At 37.1% G+C, this 22,290-nt stretch overlaps 2 protein-coding genes across 3 annotated transcripts; one reads left to right on the top strand and one right to left on the bottom strand.

Annotated features, from left to right (window-relative positions):
- Nucleotides 1-37: 37 nt before the first annotated feature.
- bora (bora aurora kinase A activator) lies at nt 38-10,296 on the top strand. 2 transcript variants are annotated; one of them, XM_083522970.1, is made up of 12 exons: nt 38-160; nt 413-617; nt 2,110-2,216; nt 2,303-2,348; nt 2,792-2,873; nt 3,055-3,114; nt 3,215-3,271; nt 3,691-3,911; nt 4,494-4,647; nt 4,919-5,436; nt 6,606-6,746; nt 7,220-10,296. In XM_083522970.1, the coding sequence occupies exons 2-12, from the start codon at nt 465-467 to the stop codon at nt 7,238-7,240; spliced, it is 1,560 nt and encodes a 519-aa protein (XP_083379096.1). In that variant the 5' UTR covers nt 38-160; nt 413-464; the 3' UTR covers nt 7,241-10,296. The 2 variants fall into 2 exon arrangements, with proteins under 2 accessions (XP_083379096.1, XP_083379097.1); XM_083522971.1 differs by having other exon boundaries at nt 71-160; nt 424-617.
- On the bottom strand, nt 8,556-21,738 carry dis3 (DIS3 exosome endoribonuclease and 3'-5' exoribonuclease). The gene is made up of 21 exons (XM_083522950.1): nt 21,286-21,738; nt 19,023-19,180; nt 18,216-18,409; nt 18,049-18,122; nt 17,781-17,948; nt 16,724-16,885; nt 16,462-16,578; nt 15,639-15,776; nt 15,275-15,421; nt 14,995-15,111; nt 14,697-14,798; nt 14,548-14,612; nt 14,142-14,226; nt 13,833-13,960; nt 13,485-13,571; nt 13,248-13,404; nt 11,989-12,203; nt 11,131-11,299; nt 10,869-11,027; nt 10,156-10,281; nt 8,556-8,892 (listed from the first exon to the last, which is right to left on the bottom strand). Exons 1-21 carry the CDS (start codon nt 21,502-21,504, stop codon nt 8,824-8,826), a joined length of 2,856 nt encoding a protein of 951 aa, XP_083379076.1. The 5' UTR covers nt 21,505-21,738; the 3' UTR covers nt 8,556-8,823.
- Between the last annotated feature and the right edge of the window lie 552 nt (nt 21,739-22,290).

The following is a 22,290-nucleotide window of genomic DNA, read 5'->3' as shown; positions in this document are numbered from 1 at the left end:
GAACGGAAGTGGGCAGCGGCGAATCTGTGTGCGTTTTTCTAATTGGTCAGCGTCTCAACCGCTTTGCTTTCTGATTGGCTGGCGAGTGTTGGGGGAAAATTAAATCAAATGTTTGAACCGCGGTAGGAAGCATTGAGGAAACGGGTGCGTTGGTGTTTGTGTGAGTAACCATGGTGTTTCTTTTTCTACTTATTTTTTAATGATCACGTTAAAATTGATAACCCTCTCTCCGTGTGTGTGTGTGTGTGTGTGTGTGTGTGTGTGTGTGTGTGTGTGTGTGTGTGTGTGTGTGTGTGTGTGTGTGTGTGTGTGTGTGTGTGTGTGTGTGTGTGTGTTGAGATATGGATCAAACATAAATATATAATTCAGGATAAGTGGCTCACCAGCTCTCATTGCACTATACTCTGTACAGTTTATCTCCAGGGTTCTCTGTTATATTCTCTGATATCACCGCTGGAAGAAGGATGGGGGATGTAGCTGAGATCCAAATCACACCAGAAACCCCTGGGAGACCCGCCATCCTCAATCCGTTTGAGAGTCCCACCGACTACCACCGCCTGCACGAGTCTCTGGTGCCCAGTCCGTCTGTCTTTAAGAGCTCCAGGGTCTCCTCAGCTGTGAGTGACCTTCAAATGCAAACATCTCTCTCTCTATTTAACACATTCTGAAGCTACTCATCTCCAACATCTCAATAGACTTTCTTGTTAAAACAGTTACAGGGTTTCTCAAACTTGTGCAAACTCTTCTTCTTTCAATGCACAATAAATAATGGCATCCCTCTATATAGCATGTAAACCGTGGGACAAAAATATTTGTTTTAGGCAAAAAAACACATTTATATGGGGCACAGGATTCAGAGGTAATAAATACTGCTCAAGATTGCATACACAGGGTGGTTTATATTACAGAAAATATAGACATGTTGATAAATGTTCAGGATTTTTGCAATAAATACACTGAAGAATATGTATATACTTAGAACAAATACACATTTACAGGGAACTACATGAGGGGGAAATTAAATATATAGGTGTATGTATTTCAGGGCAATAAATACTCAATATAATTAATGCATACACAGGACAGTTTATAAACAGAACAGCATCTTCTTAGGACAATAAATAGACACTTTGTTAAAATACAAAGGACATGCTTATATCCTAAGGACAGGAAGTATTCAGGAATACAATAAATAAACATGATCTTATATTTAGGATGATGCATCCACAGGACAGTATACTCTGAATATTTATAGCCCTTCGTATCTACTGTTCAGACACACATACACAGGGCAAGAAATACAAAGAGCAATACAATTCTGCTATACAAACCCAGAACTATATATAACATGACAATAAATACACCGGGCTTCATGTATACACTGAGGGGAGTAAATACTTGAAACGGTTCTCAGAACAACAAATACGTCAGAATAAATACAAAGACAATATACTAATGACAGCAGATTGTATCTTTGGGACAATGAATATTTAATCGACAGGACAAATCAGCCTCAAGTTCAGACCTTAATCTGGCAATGTTTTTGCATTCTGAGAAGTAAAGTGATCCACTGGGCATTTCCATGAAGATCTGCATTTATGGCGATCTCAGTTTGTGTACATGATTTTATTGAAATGTAGATTTTACACACTTTATTGATTTTATATCTAATAACTTGAGTTTATGCAAAAAAGCGAAAAATAATGGCAGTAGTTGAACATCTTGTTGATCCCCTAATTAGAACTAAATTGCAATATTATTGGCCGTTCGAAATAGTTTATGTATTTAAATGTAGATCAAAAACATGGTTTTATCACGTGTTCAAGTAAATTATTTGCTCTAGCTAAGAACTATTAGCATTGGGTAAATAAATTGCTATTTTTTTTTTATTAATTTCTGATGGTTTTAGATAATTGACAGAATCGAATAGACTAGATTAGCTTGAACCTTTCCATTAAAACATACGCAAACACACGCACGCACACACATGTATATGTACAGTGTATACTTAGGCAGTATGCATCTTACAGTATTCAGGTATATTAATACAGCCTGAAGCACTATTCCCACACTTTCATTAGAAATTGACTAAAAGTAATTATTTTTCAGACACCAGCAAAGTTCAAATGGTCCATCGATGAAATGGCAAGCCTTCTCCCAGTGCACATAGACCCTGAGGATATTCACCGCCAGGCTTTATTCATGAGTCAGACCAGGTGAGACATGCTGCATGCAGAACCCAGATCTATAACAAGTAATTGCATTAAATACAGCTACATTGTGGTGTTTCCTTTCCATTAAGGATGGACGCTGACGTTGAGCAAAAGCGTCAGAGCGCTATTGAACAAGTAAGATATTTTGTTCCACACTTTGAGTCGATTTCGATTCAGGGTGGCACAGTGTGATTTATAAAATCATTCTTGAGGTGACTTGGTGATATTTTCTGTATGAACACTTTCCAAATTTAAAAATATTTTTTTCCTTTATTATAAAAACATATATATATATATATATATATATATATATATATATATATATATATATATATATGTATATATATATATATATATATATATATATATATATATATATATATATGTAATTTAAATGCTATATTGTATGTATCTTAATAATTATTATTTGATTATTTATAAAAAAAAAATAAAATAATTGGGGGGTTGTTTTTCTTCTCATTTTTTTTTCTAACATTTTGCACATTAAAAAAACCCAATTGTTAAATAGAAATAGAACAGTGTAGTAATGTGAGTGAATCTGCTTGTTTGTCTTTTAGTTTTTTACCAAAAGTGCTATAGTTCCGTCGCCATGGGGACCACTGGCGAGTAAACAGTCAGTGCTGCTGAGCCATGAGAAAAGTAAGTCTGGTCACGTGACAAAGAATTTAATTTGTCCTTTGTGCAGAAGCTTTAAATGTTCATACCAGAACTCAAACAGATTTCCAGAGAACCTTCCAGAAGCTGAGTGTACAAACATATTGGTACTGTTTTGTAAATAAAGTCTGGCAATACATTTATTTAATTTTTTCGATCTGTTTAGTTGCAGGTTCGTCTTCATCGCGTGTAACAGAGGAACAACCGGCGGCGAAGAAAATCCACGGTCTGTGTTTCATGTTCGTGCACCACAATGTTTTATACGTTTAGGTTGAATGTATTATATGGCTTTAAATAATCCCCCTCTTTTCCTTTGTGGATTGCAGCGACCTGTCAGACAATTCTGTCTTTACCTGTGGACTTCGATATTGAAAAAGTATTAGGTAAAAAAAGTTTTACATCCTCCAAATTTGGGGGAAAAAGCCCTTAATTAAATAACAATTCACAGATGTTGCTCATGAACTGGTCTCTGGTTGGTGTTTGTGCGTGTGGTTTGTCCAACTGTTTTATTTTTTATATATAAGAAAGTAATAACAATATGTATACTTTTTACTTTTTTGCACCATGTTCAAACAAAAGTGCCTTCCTGGGTATGCCACATTGTTGATTTGATTAGAGCATTTTTGATTTGAACATTTTTTAACAGGCATTAAATTCTGGGAAATGTAAATGTTGATCTGTAGTATAGCAGGAATGAAAGCCTGTCACTTAGCCAGTAGCGTGTATGTAAGGTTGGACTAAGTGTAAGCCTTTATACCTCAAGCTTAGCAGAATGTGTTTGTTTTTTGCTAAACCCTTCCAGGTGATTACTACAAGACGGATGAGGTTTCTGAACAGGTGCAGGAGAGCCTTAGCTCCTCCTCCCTGAGACGGAAGCTCTTCCTGGATGGTCATGCCAGCGGCTCGGATTCGTCCAGCCCTCCCAGCCCGGAGAGAGAGGCCCACGGTGCTAGCAGAGAGATGATGTCATCGGTCATCGTGTCACCTGTGAATTGTGGGATCACAGTGACAACTCCTTCATCTGTAAATGCTAGATATACATACACACCACAAATATAGAATCACAACATTTAGATACTTTAGCATAATAGCCTTAAATATTATATATATTATTATATTTTATATATATAAAATAAAAAAAAAATGCATACTTAAACACAAGCATATTAGACTACTAGTATGATTGAGCGTTTAAATACTTGCATATTTGAATGCTAGCATATTGGTACACCTGAGCTTTTGTGTACTAGAATACTTAAAATTTTGCATATTATCTCACCATAACACTTGCCTACTACCACCCGCAAACACTTAGATATTAGCATTAGAGGTCAACCGATTTACCGTTTTTGCCAATTAATCAGCACGCTATTGGCAAACATCCAATAGTTTTTCCGGGTTGCATTACATGGTATGAGAGTTGCCTCTAGAGGCAAATTACTGTACTAGCCTACTTAAACATTTGCATACTTGCATAACAATTAGAAGAAAAAAAATCTCCTATGTTTTTTCCTGTCATCCTGACTGGAAAGTGTGCGATGTCCTTTGCTGTACCTTGTATGTTGTGTAACGTATTGCGTTTTATTCTCACCATCTCTCTTGTAGGGTCAGTTCTCATCCAGTCCTATCCAGGAACGAGGTCGTGCTTATAGTCTGGGCAGTGTGGCCAGTCCCATGTTTGCAGAACGGTCACCTCTTATGTTTAAGTCTCCCACATTGTCCCCGATCGTCCAGCAGCACTCAGTAACACCTCAGTCAGGTACATATACACCTTCATCAAATCACTTCTACAGGTTTCAACTGGAAAATTAGTTTTTCATTACTGATAAAGCACAGCATTGGAGCAAGCAATTTGTTAAGAAAAAAGACCTTTATCAGGTTACATTAGTAATGTAAGATTTTGGTCATATGGCTTTATGGTTTTTGTGTAGGTTGTGTAAGTCATAAAACTATCTCTGAGAAACTGTTGCTTGAGGTATATGGTACTGTGTATATGGGCCTTAATAAAGTTTTACTCCTACCGGTGCTAGGTGAGAGGAAGCGATTGTCCTTCCTGTCTCCTGACGGTCTTCCATCCTGTAGCCAGAACATGGCTGTCAGTGGGTGTGGCAAGAGCCCATACGTGGAAGGCTGTTCTCCCATCCGCAGCTGCTCCCCTCTCCACCCTCATCACAGCAGCATATCTTCCTTTGTCCTCCAAACGCACCTCCAGGACGAGGAGCACATGTTTCTCGGTGAGCCTTTACCCACTATGGAGCTGGATTCGTGCTCCCCCAGGGTCCGGGCTGGACATGGCGAGAGCCAGACATCCCTGCCCGAGTATGATATAATGGAGCAGAGCAAGCCAACTGAGGAAGAGCTGGGACGCCTGTCCCCTCACCCATTTTCTGAAGAGGAAGATGAGGAGGAGGAAGCGGTGGCCAACAGAGAGGAGTTCTGTCGCCTCAGCAGCTCGAGAACAGGGAGCCTTTCCAATGCAGAGAGCACCCGCATGTTCGTGTCACTGCTGGCTGAGAGGAGCATGGCACCGTATGACGTTAGCATGCAGGTCTGTATGCGTGCCCTCTACTAATGAGACTCGTAGGTTTAAGTCCTATTAGGCTGAAAAATCCTTAGTCTTCCTTCTTCATTGCCAATAGAAGTTGAGACAAATGGTTTGCTGAACATCCAAGCATTTTCTTGAATTTTCTTCACCGCTGCGGTTCTTTAGTGAAATTAAAATGCACTGAGCTCCAGTGGTGACCATCATCTGTGCTAGAGAATGTAGATGTCCCATAGCAACATCATGTACAAAATATGGCAATTATATAACAAACACCGAACAGTGTTATACAAATGAAACTCAAAAGCTTTTATTGTTTATTAGCTATAATGAACTATTCTTATTACAATTAACTTAATTTTGTTTTTAAGACACCAATTAATTATTTTTTATTAATAATTTTATGAATTTTAGGATATTTAAGAATGTTTGGCATAAAAAAAAAAAGTGTAAATATGAAAAGTACAACATTTTTTATTTGGCACAAACGCAGTGTATCAACCATGACATGCTATTCTCCAATATATGGTTTTGCAGTTTTGCACTGGGGCCATATAATAGAACTTAATCTCAAGCAAAAGCTTTTATATTTACTTTAATCTTCTTGTGGAAAATGGACAGATATGACTATTCTTGGATCATTGTAAGACCGACAACTAAGATTCTTAGTTTTTTGATGATCCCAGATTTTCTACACCTTCATGTTTTTTTTTTTGCCCATTTTGAAACCTATAAAAGTTTCACAAATGAAAAATAAAAGGTCAAGATCTCTCCTTGATAATCAGTTAAACAAAATTTGTATTTGCACATTTAAGCAAATATTGAAGCTATATTTTTAATTCATATAATTTCCATCTGAATTGAAAACTCACTTTCTACTGTGGGTGGAAGAGCCTAATGTAATGTAACACATTGAGGATGATCTATCACATATAAATAATAATAAAATAAAATAAAAACTGAGCACATAGGCATAACTGACAATTTAAGTTGACTTCCATTATTGAAACATTAGATTTACAGCTGTACAAGTGTCAGACACCAAAACTGTCTCAGAACATTGACGTAAATTAATTTTTTTATCAAAATATTCCAGTAATGGCTGTCCTGCATGACACATGGTTTTGTTTACCACGGCCCTTGGGCTTGATCCGTCCCTCGTGTTGTGTGTCCAGGTGGACAGCGGTTATAACACGTACTCTACGTGCACCACCAGCCTAATGGATGGCGTCAGTGCAGATAGCCAGAGCAAGGAGGCGCAGGACACACACACTGCTGAGGAGGGACTCACTCACTCGAAACACACTAAGTCGAAGGTAACACACTCACAGAACATAGGTCACTGATTTCACTAATGCACTAAACCACACAAAAAACATATTTCAAGGCACATTCGTTCACCGTTCACTTTATTAGGAACATCTGTGCATTCATACAGATGGGCCAATCACGAAGCAGCACACAATGCATTCAAAGAGCTTCATAAAACAAAACCTATCCATCTCACGGGTTGACTTTTCTGCTCACCACGTTGTAAAGAGTGATTGTTTAAAGGTAAATACACCGTTAGCCATTTTCTTATCTCTCTCATCACCATTTCTGCCTAATATCAATGATGTGGACATTGATTTGAATATGATGCACTGTGCTCCTGATTGGCCAATCAGCTAATTTACTAGGTTTAGTTATATTACTTACTGTGTTTAATGATTTTGTTAATCATAGTTTGATGCATGTTAATCACATTATTATGGACACACTTCTAAAATCCAGCTGTGGTATTTTCCAGCTGTTATTGCCATCCCACTGAATACGAGGGACGGATCAGGGACCTCCAAAGCCCAGAAGAACTGTTTACACAGTGCGTTTACACCCAATTCCATGCTGTCATACAGTGAATTCTTGCACAGGTGCCTTTTAGACCGTCACGAAACAAAGCGATGTTATTAAACGAATCTTACCTCAGATTTCTGTCAGAAACTGAAAAGAAAAACTTGATTTAAATTGTGATAGATGAATATATGCTCTTTTATTTAAATGGCTGAATTACTGAATATACATTTGTGTACTGGCATTGGTTTATTTTACCGTATGGATTTTTTTCCTTTTTGCAATTTTTTAAATGATTTATTTTCTTGGTTATTTATGAATTTGTAACCAAAACCACTACAGTTCAAATATGTAATAATCGGTGTATTTTAATGTTGCTCTGTGCAGCATAAATCCTGTGTTTTTGCTAAATTGCAATAAAGGACTTTATCAAATTGAGATGAAACTCTGAATAAATCATGTTATTCCATCTTAAAGTCTAGGTTCCATATCTAAACTTGCACGTGACATCATAAAAATCTATGTAGGATCAGTAATTAAAAAGAAAAAAAGGTGCCAAACCAATAAGGTTGGCTTTTATGACACAGCTTTAGATTTTTCTCAGATTCATGTATTGCTTTTCAGTAGACATAACCACTTTATACTTTACACTTTAGGGTTTCTGTGGCTGAAGTGAACAAATTGTTTATAATTTTGGAAACAGAACCAAGTATGTCAATTAAAAAATATTTTTAAGCAGCTACAAACAGAATATTTAATTATTGGAGTAGGTTGGAATGAGATTATAAATTTGTTAAAAGTATGTAAAGCAATCACCGGTGAAAAATGTATCGTCGTATTTCGCTCTGCTTTTTTTTTTCCTCGAATTTACATAAACAATTATGTAAAAATCCCATCTGACAAATGCTTTAAAAACCTGCTTAACTGTGCAAATCTAATAAAAAAAAAATGTATCATGATTTAAAAAATGTAAATTGTAATGTGAAAAATTAATATTGTGAAAATAAAAATACTTAAACGAAATCTGGTCAAAATGATGTGGAAAATATAAATGAAAAATGAATGATGAGAATCTCAATGCGAAAAAAAAATACTCCGACTACACATGAAATGGTGAAGAAACTGAATGGGATCTTTCAGCTAAAATTCATGTTCATGTAAAAGCAAGTCATCTTTATACAGATCCAAGAAGAAAAAGGTGTAAATGAAATCTTTGGCTATATTTCTTTTGTTAAAGGTTATTCTGATTTATTTGGATTTTGGATCGACCCAACTTGAATATATAACAAGGAGAATCTGTTTAAAAATTATTTTAATTGGTAACAGTTGCTCTATTGTCATTGTGAATTTATACTGATTTGCTCCTAAACCAGAGGCCAGTTTTCTTTAGCATTCAGTTAGAAACGGTAGCACTCAGAGATCCAGTAACACAAAATTGGTCTACAGGTCATATAGGACTCCATATTTGGGCTTGACATGACTGAGCATGAGTATTTACAGAGGTTTTAATAAAAGCATTAAAATAAGAAACTAGATGTTGATGCTGGAGGGCAGTCCGAGGTCTCAGCGATCCAGTTTGGGTTTCTTTGCCTCGGGTTCTAGCTCTGGTAACGGCACACTCACACCCGGGATCTGAAAAAGAAGGCGTTTCTCAATATGCGATACATAATGTATGTACATAATACATTTTTTACATCAAAGTAACTGGCAAATCACTAAAAATAAGTAACAGAGCTTAGAAATGTACTGGATGACATTAATAAGCATTAATACAATGAAGCACTGCCGAATTAATCCATATGGGCACTCATGATAGTTCTGGCTGCAAAGGCAATTCACAACCTTCTCGATATCCTTATTTTCCTATGTACATTAAACAGACAAATGTTTGTAGACACCAAAATTTGAATGCTTTTTGAACATCCCCTTCCACATTTAGTTCCCATTTGCTGTTATAATAACCTTCACTCTTCTGGAAAGATGTTCCACTAAATTTCATGTGCTTGTGGAAATTTGTGCTCATTAAACTCAATCAGGTACTGATGTGAGGAGAAGAGATCTGGGGTGCAGTCAGCGTCCCAATTCATCCCAAAGGTGTTCAATAGGGTGGAGGTCAGAACTCTGTTGTAGGCCACTCAAGATCCGTTCCAACCCATGTACATCATATTTTCATGGAGCTGGCTTTGTGCACAGGGGCATCGTCATGCTGAAACCGGTTCGGGACTCCAAAGTGAAGGGAATATTTAATGCTACTGCATTCAATGGCATTCTATACAATTGTATGCCTCCAACTTTGTGGTAAAAGGTTGGGAAAGAACCACATATGACTGGAAATGTTAGTGTGTTCCAATACGTTTTCCATACAGTGAGCCTCACAATGACCATTCAAGGTAAACTAATAATAAGGAATTTTTGTGCACAAGACTTCCTTGTATATTTATATAACATTTAGTTAGTCTCCAGTGTTAGTGCTGCTATTTTACATTTTTTCTCAGTAGGAAAGGTTTCAGGATGGACGGACAGGACTAAAAAATGACAAGCTACCAGCTGCCATAACCAAAATGATAAGATTAAAATAAATGTAACTATGGATGGATAAAGCACGAATTGCTCTGAAGTAAGCAAGAATTTCTGTGGTATAAGAAATAAAACTCATTATAAAAATCTTGAACTGTGGGGTGGTATGATGAGGTCCAAATGCAAAGCATTATTGTATTATTCTCATATAAACTATACAGTTTTGCAATTGTTTGTCCTAGTTTAGCTTAGTTTCTCAGCATAGCAAAATACATACATAAACCTATATGTCAAAAGGTTAATATCTTAATAATTCTAGTCTGTTCACCAAAATGACTCAGGATGGAATGGATCGAAAAATGAGAAGGTCTGACATACCACCGGCTCTAACAAAGCCATCCTGATCTTCTGGTGCTGGATGTTAGAAGAGTCCAGACTGATGTTCACTTTGACCTTGTCGAATATGTGGAAGGTGTGCTGATCCTCTATGGTCAGGCTGGGGCCCTAGAAAACAGAAAATGAATATAAAAGTTATAGATGAAGCCATGGGAGTGTGGAGATACAATATATTTTTAAAAACATTTCCTCACGGTTTATAAAGTGATGATTCTCTTTAGAGAAAATCCACTGGACATTCAGAAATTAGCTTAATGACTAAAAACATATCTTGACTGAGTTTTGGAATAAAGTTAAGTCTTTAGCCAGGAACGTTCTACATTTAAGTGTGAGGAAGTGGTCATCTATGTATAATTAGTAAAACATAATATCTGCTACAGTTTGTGTGAGGAAACAAAGATCAATATGGAAATTAAGAAGCTGAAAAAAGAATGAAACTGAACAGAATCCCTAGACTCCTCAAAAGGTGCCATAGATTGTTATAAGCTTTGCTTCCTTATTAGCAAGACTAGCCTCCAGAGTAAAACATGAATATACACCATCTTATTGGTTACATTTTGGCTAAATTTCTACAACAAATATGTTTTCCAAGTGTGTGAATGATCATCCTCACTGAGAACTTATTCATTATTTGTAACATTTTGCACTAAAAGTCTTTAAAATGTCATGTGTCGGCTGTGAAGTTTAGCGAGAACCTCGGAGTCAAAGGTGAGCCTTGGTCCCGGTTTGTCCTTCTTCTCGAAGAACACTGTCCCCTCCAGGCCAAACTTTGGGATGAGGATCATGATGGCATTCTTTCTCACAAACAGAATGAAGCCTTCTTCATTTAGGATGCCTTTGTTTTTGAAGAAGAGCTGTTGGGCAAAAATGGGTACAGTTTCAAAAGTGAAAGATATATATGATATGATTTACGCTCATCTGTCATGTTATGTCAGTATGTTAGCAGATGTGCTTGACCTGTGTGTGGAAGGCTACTGAGGTTCTCTGGGCATACTGCGCCATCTTGTGCCGGTAGTTGAGGTTGTTGCACAGAGCTGCCTGCTTGTGTTTATCCATGAGATCGGGGTAGGTGCTGTCTGCATTAATGGCCACAGCTAGCAGCCGGTGAACTATGATGTCAGAGTATCTACAAAAAACAAAAACGAATTCTCAAAGATTATACTATTGGCACACTAATTGATTTAGAAAAAAAAACATCATACTACAAACATCAGTCTCATGTTTCGCATCACATACTACTCCTAGGGTCATTTTTTTATTTCTCCCTTTTTACCCACCTTCCCTCTCTTTCATTTCTATAAGTATCATCACCCTTCAAATGCGTGTTAAATCTCAAGCGCTGCTTACTGTGGCTAAATAACCGACATTTACTAGACACTCAAATATTGCAAATATTATAAAATGCTATTATTCTCTCCAATGATAGCTGGCTACTGATTGTATCTTAATTCCAACACTATGCATGAAAATATGACTGCAAAAATACGGTTTACTGTCCTTGTATATATTCAAAAACTATTTAATACAGATTTTACCACTTTTTAAATAGATTTTCAATTCCTAAAGTTGCTTGGGATCTCAGCATTAAAGCTGTACTCATAATGGTTGTCAATCTGACTGTTAATCGCACGAAAACAACCAAAAGCCTTTCCAATGTTTAACACATGAGCTATATTTAAATATATATAAAGAGCTAATTAATTGATCATGATGATAGATAGATAGATCTATACACACATATATACACACACACACACATCACAATATTTGAGCAGTTAAGGAGTTTTGTGTAGTGTAAGTGTCAGGATCCTTTACCTCCTGATGGGAGAGGTAAAGTGCGTGTAGATAGGTGATGCCAGCCCGTAATGGTGGAAGTCACTGTCCATCCCCGAGCAGAAGTAAACGGCCTGCATCATGCAGCGTGTGGCAAGGATACGCAGCAGCGTGTTGAAGTAGGAAAAATTCTCCAGAGTGGCCTCGTTTAGCGAATCCGCCAGGGCCTTGGCCGAATCTGTCCGGATCATGAGATTCTGAAGAGGAAAATGGTGCAGTTAAGTGTAAAAAATAGTTTTTGAGTAAAAAAAAAAAAAAAACCCCAACAGAATATTTGATCATTGTTTGGTTGTACAGATGTTCCTTCATGTTCCAAATGATGCTAAATAATGTATGTAAAAAAAAAAAAAAAACATGTTGAGGCGTGGCGCTATGAGGATCCACCAAAGTAATTTTTTAATAACACTAAGTCCCAAAATGTTTTGTCTCTTGCGAATTTCTTTGCATTTCAAATCTGTTTCTAGATTAGCCAAATATAACTATGGTATTGCAGCAAAACAAGTTACTTCCTTTTAGTTATCACTTACCTTATAGCAGCTACAAACAATGCAACTTATCACATTATGGAGAAACATTACCTCCGGGTTTTAAAAGGCTGTGACACTGGAGACATTTTCCAGATAATTGATAAATAAATCTTAAATAACACTTCACCATATCAACAATTACAATTAATTTTTTTTTTTTTTTTTTTTTCAACAAATCTATTAATCACAAGTGAAAATTGTTAGGATAAAAGTGTGTTACAATGAGAGCATAAACATAAAGCTGTGATTACTGTCCGAGCAGAAAATTAATGAAGTCTTCACTATTTACTCAAAAAGAAACTAAATTAAATTATTCAACTAATTGTTGTATAACAAATGTGAACTTTAGTTCCACTTTTCTCTGAGAACTCTATGGTTTCCTGCTGTACATTTGGAATTTTTTGCAAATCTCAATTTTGTTGTTCCAAAATGTCTTCTTTTGTTTGTGTCCTCTACCCATTTCTGAATCGTGATATTTAACGGCTGTTGATTTTGCTACATTTCCATGTTTCACTAGAATTATGATATATATTTTCATGGATGCTTTTCTAAGCAGAGTGGGAGTGAACTTTCATGCCAATTTCTTACTCTAATTAGACACATTTGAATAAAATAACTAGAGCATGTCAAACTTTTTACCTTCTTATAAAGATGACTGCAACTGATCCCTTGCTTAAGTATAAACACTGTATTAGTATAGAATTTAACACGTACCTTTGACTTGGCAGCCTTGATAAGGATGTCATAGTTGGATGGAGGAGGCGCGGGGTGTTTCCGGAGCAGAGCGCACTCCGAGAACTCCTCATAGATCTTCTGAGCCACAGAGATGTTCGCCAATAACATGAACTCCTCCACCAAGGAATTGGTGTCTCTGGGAGGACATTCGAAAAGTTCAACACGCAGTACAGTGCATTTGTAGTGCGAATTCTTCGAATTCATTTCTGGACTCACTTTAGCTCTTTAGTCTGGAGGTCTATAGGGTCATGAGTCTCACTGTCCATGTGGAACCTCACTTCAGGAGAAGACAGTGTCAGTGCCCTGAAATGTCGAATATTCTATTAAAGGTCTCGAATATTAGACTGGAGATTTGCTTAGTTTAAAATGTGTGCTAAGGGTGAACACGTGCAGAGTAATCTGATTATTCCTCAACTCTGATAACGACTTTATTTCAGTCCAGGAAATCATATTATGCTCTTTGCACAAACAATCAATAATACATTAACATTAATAACCTCAAAGACAGTTTCCATCCACTTGTAATTAATATTTCGATCATATCGTTTCATTAAATATTGTTACCCTTTTTCAATTCGCCTGCTCTTTAACATCTTGGCCAGCGTGTTTAGACCCCGTAAGCTCTTAGTTATTTCATCGTTCATGCTGGAGTCATCGATTCTCATCTGCGCCTCAGCATATGTCAGAGATGCCTGCATGGAAACAACAACTCTGTTAATGCCCGATTAGTGCAAAAATTCATGACCATAGGCACAAACCTTTATTGTAAAGGAGTGATTATCTAGTGTTTTGCCTTTTTTTTTTTTTTTTTGCAATATTTTTAGAACCTGGTGTTACACTAAATTCAGGCTCAAATTCAGGTTCTGTGCCTACCTTGGAATTGATGACACTCTTGGTGAAGCGGGTATTTATGATCTCAGCATTATTGTTCATTTCCCAAATACAAGAAAATGCTAATCTGCAGAGACAGAAGTGCAAAAATGAGACAAATAGAGGTAACAAGGGTGTCAATGTTTATGTTCCAGAGTAAAGGTTCAACCGATTCATCAGTTTTGCAGATTAATTGGCACCGATAGATTGATTACTATTGGCCATCGGCAAAAATCTATACTGATAGTTTTTCCGGCTTCCAGTCCGCTGTCATTACGAGAGCGGCATCTAATAAAGTTCAGGAGTGTTTTACATGGAGTCTGTTGATTAGTAGTAGTAGTATAGATGTGTGTCAGAGTAAAATGAAAGAGGTTTGGCATGTGTGGCCTCAATCCCAGTGATAAGTTACCTTTCCACATTGGAGCGCAGAGAGCAGAGATTAGAGCTCAAAAGCTCAGGAACCATATCAATCCTCTGTGGGGGAAAAAACACAACACACAAAATTACACAAAATTTATATCATGGGATAAAGTGCTTTTCTACATAGTAGGTTTTTACCTTTCCACACAGATAGACTGTGGTGCCTCTGTTCGCTGCCTCCTGATCTAAAGCGTTTCCTGGGCGAATAAAGTGGCTCACGTCTGCGATATGGACACCGACCTGAAGCAGTAGGCATCAGTAATTAGTACATAAAAACTATTTTACCTGTAAATGCTTCACAGTGCATAAATATTCGAGGAGATACACTATGAACATATACATTTTAGATAATAAATTGTGTCTTGAAATAAAGTGTATTATTTAGAAAACTGCAAACATCCTGCATTCGTAATATCTCTCAGAATCTCTCACACACCTCCAGGTTTCCGTTTTCCAGTTCGTAGCAGTGTAAGGCATCGTCAATGTCTGTGCAGCCAGGAGGGTCGACACTGCACACGCACAGGTGCCTCAGATCCGCTCTCACTTTCATATCCTGGGAAAAAGGTGACAAAGAGTTAACACATTGGAATTAAAGAAACAAAGAACAAAACGAAAAACAAAAAAAAAAAAAAAAAAAAAAAACAGTGCACCAATTACAAAAACGCTGTTATTGTGTGTGGCACAGACCCAAAACACATACCACAGCGGATATTTACCTCCTCTGTGATAGTCCAGGGCATTTTGGGTAAGAAGCTGAGCACAGTCTGAGAGAAAGGCTGATGTGGAACATCGTGCTCTAAAAGCAGGACCTCTGTCTCGGTCTCCTTGTCACCTGCCCCTCCTAGGCTCCTCACAAAGTGACCCTGTGAGAGACAAAATGCTGTCAATATATAATCATTGATAGAGCGCAGAAAGGCTATTTTGTACTACGTGTCCTTCAAAAATCATTGATAGAGCGCATAAAGGCTATTTTGTCTAACTTGTGTCCTTCAAAAACGCTTATTTGGATGCAAAGATTCCCTGCTACAGTACCAAACTTGACTAAAATATCACTATGGAAGCCCATCACCACAAACTCACATTGGGATATCTGGAAGTCCTCGGCCAACCATCAATGGCTACAATAATCCTCTGGCCCATCAGTGTGGAGGCCTGACGTGTTTCAATGCGGATCCTTGGAATTCGTCTGTCTGCCGGAGTAAACAGATGTCTGGTGGCCTGTAATTTATTGAAGAAGATCAGGTATTAAATTTCAATTACACAGTGCAAAACTATATGTAACACTATTAAATTCATCTAAAAATATTTTCAGAAACCAGATCAAAGCTTGTGTCAGTGATTAGAGGTCGACTGAAAGTGGACTTTAACGGTACCTATAACTACGTTGGATCATTCGTGCCAATTACCAATTAAATCAACCAATAGTTTTTAAAATAGATTCTGGATTAAAAAATTTTTTCAATTGTACTAAAGTTTATTACAAAATATTACAAAAACTTGTACTGAATCATGAAAATGTGCTACATGAAATCAATGCGTATATATTAATTTTATTTATAAATATTGACATTTACATCCATATTGAAAGACAAAAAAAAAAAAGACACACTACAAATAAACATCACATGGCGTCAGTGATTCGCCCCTAGAGGCCGCTCTCTAACTATATAACGCAACCCGGAAAAACTATCGCCATTAATTTGATTTTTTACTATCGATTCCAACCGATTGGCAAAACAGCATCAGAATCGGTTGATGCGGTTTTGCCAATCGGTTGGATGTTCATTAAGTATACAACGTTCATTAAGTATAAACTGCTAGCTAAATCTTTATTCATTATAACATGAACTTTGAACTCTGGTAAACTCTGTTCAAGCTCAACGAAGGCATCGCATTCTGTTACCTCTTTGATTTGAGACTGGTTGAGCATCCCACAGAAGGGTCGCCAGTTCCTCTTGATAATCCCCACCACGCGGCCAGTGGGCTTTAGCATGGTGGTATCTGGTACAGGGTTCTCCATCTGATTCAGAAATAGTGAACAGATATTAGATTGGGCCATTAGAAAATCACAGTTGTCCAGCAACACCAATCTCACAAATGTAACCACTACAAATGAAAGTCTATCAAGTTTTACACTTTTATTATCTATCTCTTTTGTAAATCACCTTCTTCTCTGCCTCCTCTTCCTCCGTGTCTTCATCGTTCTGCTGATCGTCCTGCAGCACCACAGAAGAAGGAGCGACCCATTGCTCTTTAGGGAAGAGCTCCACAGCCACGACATCCTGGTGCACGGCCCGGTTCAGATTTTGCAAGCCCTGAAGGAGAACCTGACACACAGACATACACAGGCACACATTTGAGATTCTTTCTTGATATAAAACTAACAGCAGCATGCAAAATAATACTTTTTATGCTATAATTTAATTAAATTCATTTTTATTTGAATAGCGCTTTAAACAATGAACATTGTCTCAAGCAGCTTTACACAGATAATGTGGTGATAAAAATGAATAAGATGTTCTGTATAAGTGTAAGTTTGTCACTGATGAGCGAGCCGGTGGCGACTGTGGAAAGGAAAAACTCCCCGAGATGGCATAAGGAAGAAACCAGGAACCAGACTCAAGAGGGAACCCATCCTCATCTGGGTTGCACCGAATATCCATTTATTACAGATAAACAACAAGCTATAAACTAAAACCAAGGTAATAAACCTGTTTATTTGTTCATCAAAGAAAAGAAAATCAATTTGCAAATTCAGATTCTAAAATTAAAATAAATTCTAAAAAGATTTTTAACATTTATTTTGCCCTAATTGTTGGATATTTCATTTATACACTTCCTGTAGCATAATAATTTATATTAAATTTCATGATTATGTATTATTTGATTTTAATGTTTGTTTTGACATTCATACACAAAGAGATGAGATAAAAATAAATAAATAAACATCTTTTACAGGCCACCAAAAACACACTATAAACAGCTAGAGGAAACTTTTTTCCTAGATTTTTGTTTTTCACTCATCACTATCCCTTTATCCGTATAACAATGGAAATATGATAAATAGCTAAACTGCCCTTAGTCAGTAGCTAGCTCAGTGTTCATATTTCTCAGCTGCTCATCAATAGTTACCCACTTGAACATTGGGTATATTGTATGTTTGTTTTTACACGTCTAAAGAAACCCTATACAGCTAGAGGAACCGTTATTCCTTTCTCCTACCTCTGTGGTCTTGTCTCCTTCTCCAAGGATGAAAACAGTAGCTTCCAGGTAGTTGTCTGTGTTTGCCCTAAACGACCCCTGCAGAAAGGCGCCACTCTTGATTCCCGCCTGAATCTTGGACAGAGGCAGATGCTCTGGGAAAAGCAGTTTACTGCCACTGATCTCATTCTGATCGAAATACATTTTAAAAAATGAATTAAAATAGGAAACACACTTAAATCCAATATGAGAACGATATTAGCAGCATGTCTCTATTCCTGGTCCATACTTGATCGTCAGAGGTCAGTGCCAGTCTGTCCACCAGTTCAGGGTTGCCAATCAGGCTTTTGATGTACTCCTCACCTACACAGGAAAAAAAAAAAAGCCACATATTAAAATATTAACAAAACTAACACGAACATGGATAAAAACTCAGTGACTTTTAGATGAGCGTACATCTGTAGGCGATCACGCCAATCTGCTCGGCTTTCTCCTTGTTTGCGCGGTCGTTTGTGAGCAGCACCACTTTCGGCTCGCTGCCGCTCGGTGATTTGCTCAGGTGCGCCGTGTACCACTTAGCTGCCACGCGAATGGCTCGGTCGTTGCGGTCGTTGGCGCTCTCACCCTGCTCCCTTTCAACAAATGTCTCTCTGGGAAATTGAACACAAACCAGATGATGTCACACTTACATATGGACAACATGGCACTTATACAGTGCAAACATGCTGGAATCACCCTATAACAAAAAGAAAACAACAGTAAATAGCCTTTCTGACATTTTCATTAGTGTTGTGGTTTTTATTTCTTACATTCCATTCATTATTTTTCTTCATTTTATTTATACACACTGGTATTTTTAGTGTTGTTGGTGTAACAATTGTTGATCCACAAGCATAATGCATTAATGCAGTGTGGTGAATTTACATAATTTACCATAAACTCTCCTTGTGGGTTATTATATATAAATTAGCAGATTAAATAGGTATTGATTACATTTTATTATGGTTTAGGGATTAAATACCTGACGTTATACTTTGTCCTACGTGTGCACAATACAATCATACAGTTTAAAAGCTCTAAAATGTGTTAAAGGTGACTGCTACAAAAACAACCCGCAAGTGTCTTTGCAATGATACAACTATTGTCCGAAATGTCATTTGGACTGAACAATTTTGTGAAACGCCGTCCTGGTCACTTCCTGTGCAAAAGAAGCATTACTCATTGTTAGTATCAGCAGTTTTTTATCCATTTGCTATCGACTACCTGTGATGTTCATTAGTAAACGTATAGAAACGTTTCTCCTTATCGTGAATAGCGTCTTTAATCCGTTTGTACACTGGAGCACTTCTGTGTCTGACCTCCTGCAAGACCGTCTGAAGGATGATCACGTTCCTGATCAGGGGGTCCTCCAGAATGTCGATCTGTTAGCATTAAACAGAGAGGAACTGCTTAGGGAAAGTGACAGTCTCTCATGATGAACATACACAACTTACCTGGAATACAATACTACATACAATAAAATGTCTTACTTCACTGAATCTTTTAGACCAACACACACTATGTTTTATATCTACGAACACTTCACATCTCATCCTAGGGATGGTTGCTGCCTTTTTAACAAAAAAATAAATATAACCTCAATATTGTCATGAAGTTTATATAATTTTGGGAACAAAATGTAGAGGGATTGAGATGACCCTAGAACTCATACCTGATGTAGGACTACATTAGTGTTTATGATGAGATAGTGAGATAGAACTCATACCTGATGTAGGACTACATTAGTGTTTATGATGAGATAGTGAGATAGAACTCATACCTGATGTAGTACATTAGTGTTTATGATGAGATAGTGAGTTAGAACTCATACCTGATGTAGGACTACATTAGTGTTTATGATGAGATAGTGAGTTAGAACTCATACCTGATGTAGGACTACATTAGTGTTTATGATGAGATAGTGAGATAGAACTCATACCTGATGTAGGACTACATTAGTGTTTATGATGAGATAGTGAGATAGAACTCATACCTGATGTAGGACTACATTAGTGTTTATGATGAGATAGTGAGATAGAACTCATACCTGATGTAGGACTACATTAGTGTTTATGATGAGATAGTGAGTTAGAACTCATACCTGATGTAGGACTACATTAGTGTTTATGATGAGATAGTGAGATAGAACTCATACCTGATGTAGTACATTAGTGTTTATGATGAGATAGTGAGTTAGAACTCATACCTGATGTAGGACTACATTAGTGTTTATGATGAGATAGTGAGTTAGAACTCATACCTGATGTAGGACTACATTAGTGTTTATGATGAGATAGTGAGATAGAACTCATACCTGATGTAGGACTACATTAGTGTTTATGATGAGATAGTGAGATAGAACTCATACCTGATGTAGGACTACATTAGTGTTTATGATGAGATAGTGAGATAGAACTCATACCTGATGTAGTACATTAGTGTTTATGATGAGATAGTGAGTTAGAACTCATACCTGATGTAGGACTACATTAGTGTTTATGATGAGATAGTGAGATAGAACTCATACCTGATGTAGTACATTAGTGTTTATGATGAGATAGTGAGTTAGAACTCATACCTGATGTAGGACTACATTAGTGTTTATGATGAGATAGTGAGATAGAACTCATACCTGATGTAGGACTACATTAGTGTTTATGATGAGATAGTGAGATAGAACTCATACCTGATGTAGTACATTAGTGTTTATGATGAGATAGTGAGATAGAACTCATACCTGATGTAGGACTACATTAGTGTTTATGATGAGATAGTGAGTTAGAACTCATACCTGATGTAGGACTACATTAGTGTTTATGATGAGATAGTGAGATAGAACTCATACCTGATGTAGTACATTAGTGTTTATGATGAGATAGTGAGTTAGAACTCATACCTGATGTAGGACTACATTAGTGTTTATGATGAGATAGTGAGTTAGAACTCATACCTGATGTAGGACTACATTAGTGTTTATGATGAGATAGTGAGTTAGAACTCATACCTGATGTAGGACTACATTAGTGTTTATGATGAGATAGTGAGATAGAACTCATACCTGATGTAGGACTACATTAGTGTTTATGATGAGATAGTGAGATAGAACTCATACCTGATGTAGGACTACATTAGTGTTTATGATGAGATAGTGAGATAGAACTCATACCTGATGTAGTACATTAGTGTTTATGATGAGATAGTGAGATAGAACTCATACCTGATGTAGGACTACATTAGTGTTTATGATGAGATAGTGAGTTAGAACTCATACCTGATGTAGGACTACATTAGTGTTTATGATGAGATAGTGAGATAGAACTCATACCTGATGTAGGACTACATTAGTGTTTATGATGAGATAGTGAGTTAGAACTCATACCTGATGTGGGACTACATTAGTTTCTAGAAAGAAATAGTGAGTAAGAACTCATACCTGATGTAGGACTACATTAGTGTTTATGATGAGATAGTGAGTAAGAACACATACCTGATGTAGCACTACATTAGTATCCGGGATGAGACAGTGAGGAAAGGGGCACAGGTTGCTCTCTATACACGCATCACGCTGCAATACTGGTGATTCGTCCTTACACTCGCCACAAACTTCAAATCCACACCAAATATCATCTCGCAGGTAGTGTTCACGCACTATTTTCAACACGCCACCCGAGCGGGTCTTTTTAACAAACGTTTTGGATTTTAACATGGCTCACGCTGCCTATCACACTCACACACAAAACGTTTACATGAAAACACACGACACAGGAAACCCACGTGTGTCTGTCTATCCGGCATCCGGGCCAACCAAAAACATTTCCGGGGTTTTTTCGTGGCAAAAATGTTTTCTCTGGCCTTCATATTAATTATATTCCTACCCAAAATACGTTTCTAATGCTAGATCAAATAATCAATTTGCTATCTATATACGCTAAAACGCTACTGTGTTAATAAACATGTATATTTAAGCTAACGAACGAAATCTGAACTCTGCACATCTTTATAGTTGGCCAATTATTTTTTAGTAGTTTGCCTTTTTTGGCCAGTAGAGGGAAACATTACACTGTATATTTTTTAGGACGCTCACGAAATGTGTTTTTATTCGGTATTATAATAAACTTTTGTTTTAGTTCTATGGTTGTATTTGGAGCTAATACTGCAATTTTTACTTCCTGCTTATTTTGGAAGGCTGATTGTGTGTGTATTTAGGCCTTCAGTATATTCTGATCCATCAAAATTATTATTAACATGTTTGTTCCCATATACCTGACCACAGCCTGTCACTAGATCACTTGCTGATTCATCATGGTATGATAAGATGCTCTCAGCAATGGTTTGATGCTCAGGTCACAACAATACCACTGTGTGTGTGTGTGTGTGTGTGTGTGTGTGTGTGTGTGTGTGTGTGTGTGTGTGTGTGTGTGTGTGAAAGCCCAGACAGACAAATCACTCATACATTACACCCTGGTGTCTCTCTGACCTGACCTGTTTACTC

This window comes from Silurus aristotelis (assembly GCF_946808225.1).
Source record: "Silurus aristotelis genome assembly, chromosome: 20".
Taxonomy (NCBI): Eukaryota; Metazoa; Chordata; class Actinopteri; order Siluriformes; family Siluridae; genus Silurus; species Silurus aristotelis.
This window is presented reverse-complemented; position numbering and strand designations above follow the sequence as displayed.

Bases quoted from the DNA above. Each gene is read 5' to 3' on its own strand.
- bora (XM_083522970.1), top strand. From the start codon at position 465: ATGGGGGATGTAGCTGAGATCCAAATCACACCAGAAACCCCTGGGAGA. The intron at 3,272-3,690 runs GTAAAAAAAGTT...AAACCCTTCCAG, and splicing joins CGATATTGAAAAAGTATTAG to GTGATTACTACAAGACGGAT. The intron at 4,648-4,918 runs GTACATATACAC...TACCGGTGCTAG, and splicing joins CTCAGTAACACCTCAGTCAG to GTGAGAGGAAGCGATTGTCC.
- dis3 (XM_083522950.1), bottom strand. From the start codon at position 21,504: ATGTTAAAATCCAAAACGTTTGTTAAAAAGACCCGCTCGGGTGGCGTG. The intron at 13,961-14,141 runs GTAGGCACAGAA...GTTTCCATGCAG, and splicing joins AGAGTGTCATCAATTCCAAG to GCATCTCTGACATATGCTGA. The intron at 11,300-11,988 runs GTAAAGGATCCT...TGTTTTTTGTAG, and splicing joins TTTACCTCTCCCATCAGGAG to ATACTCTGACATCATAGTTC.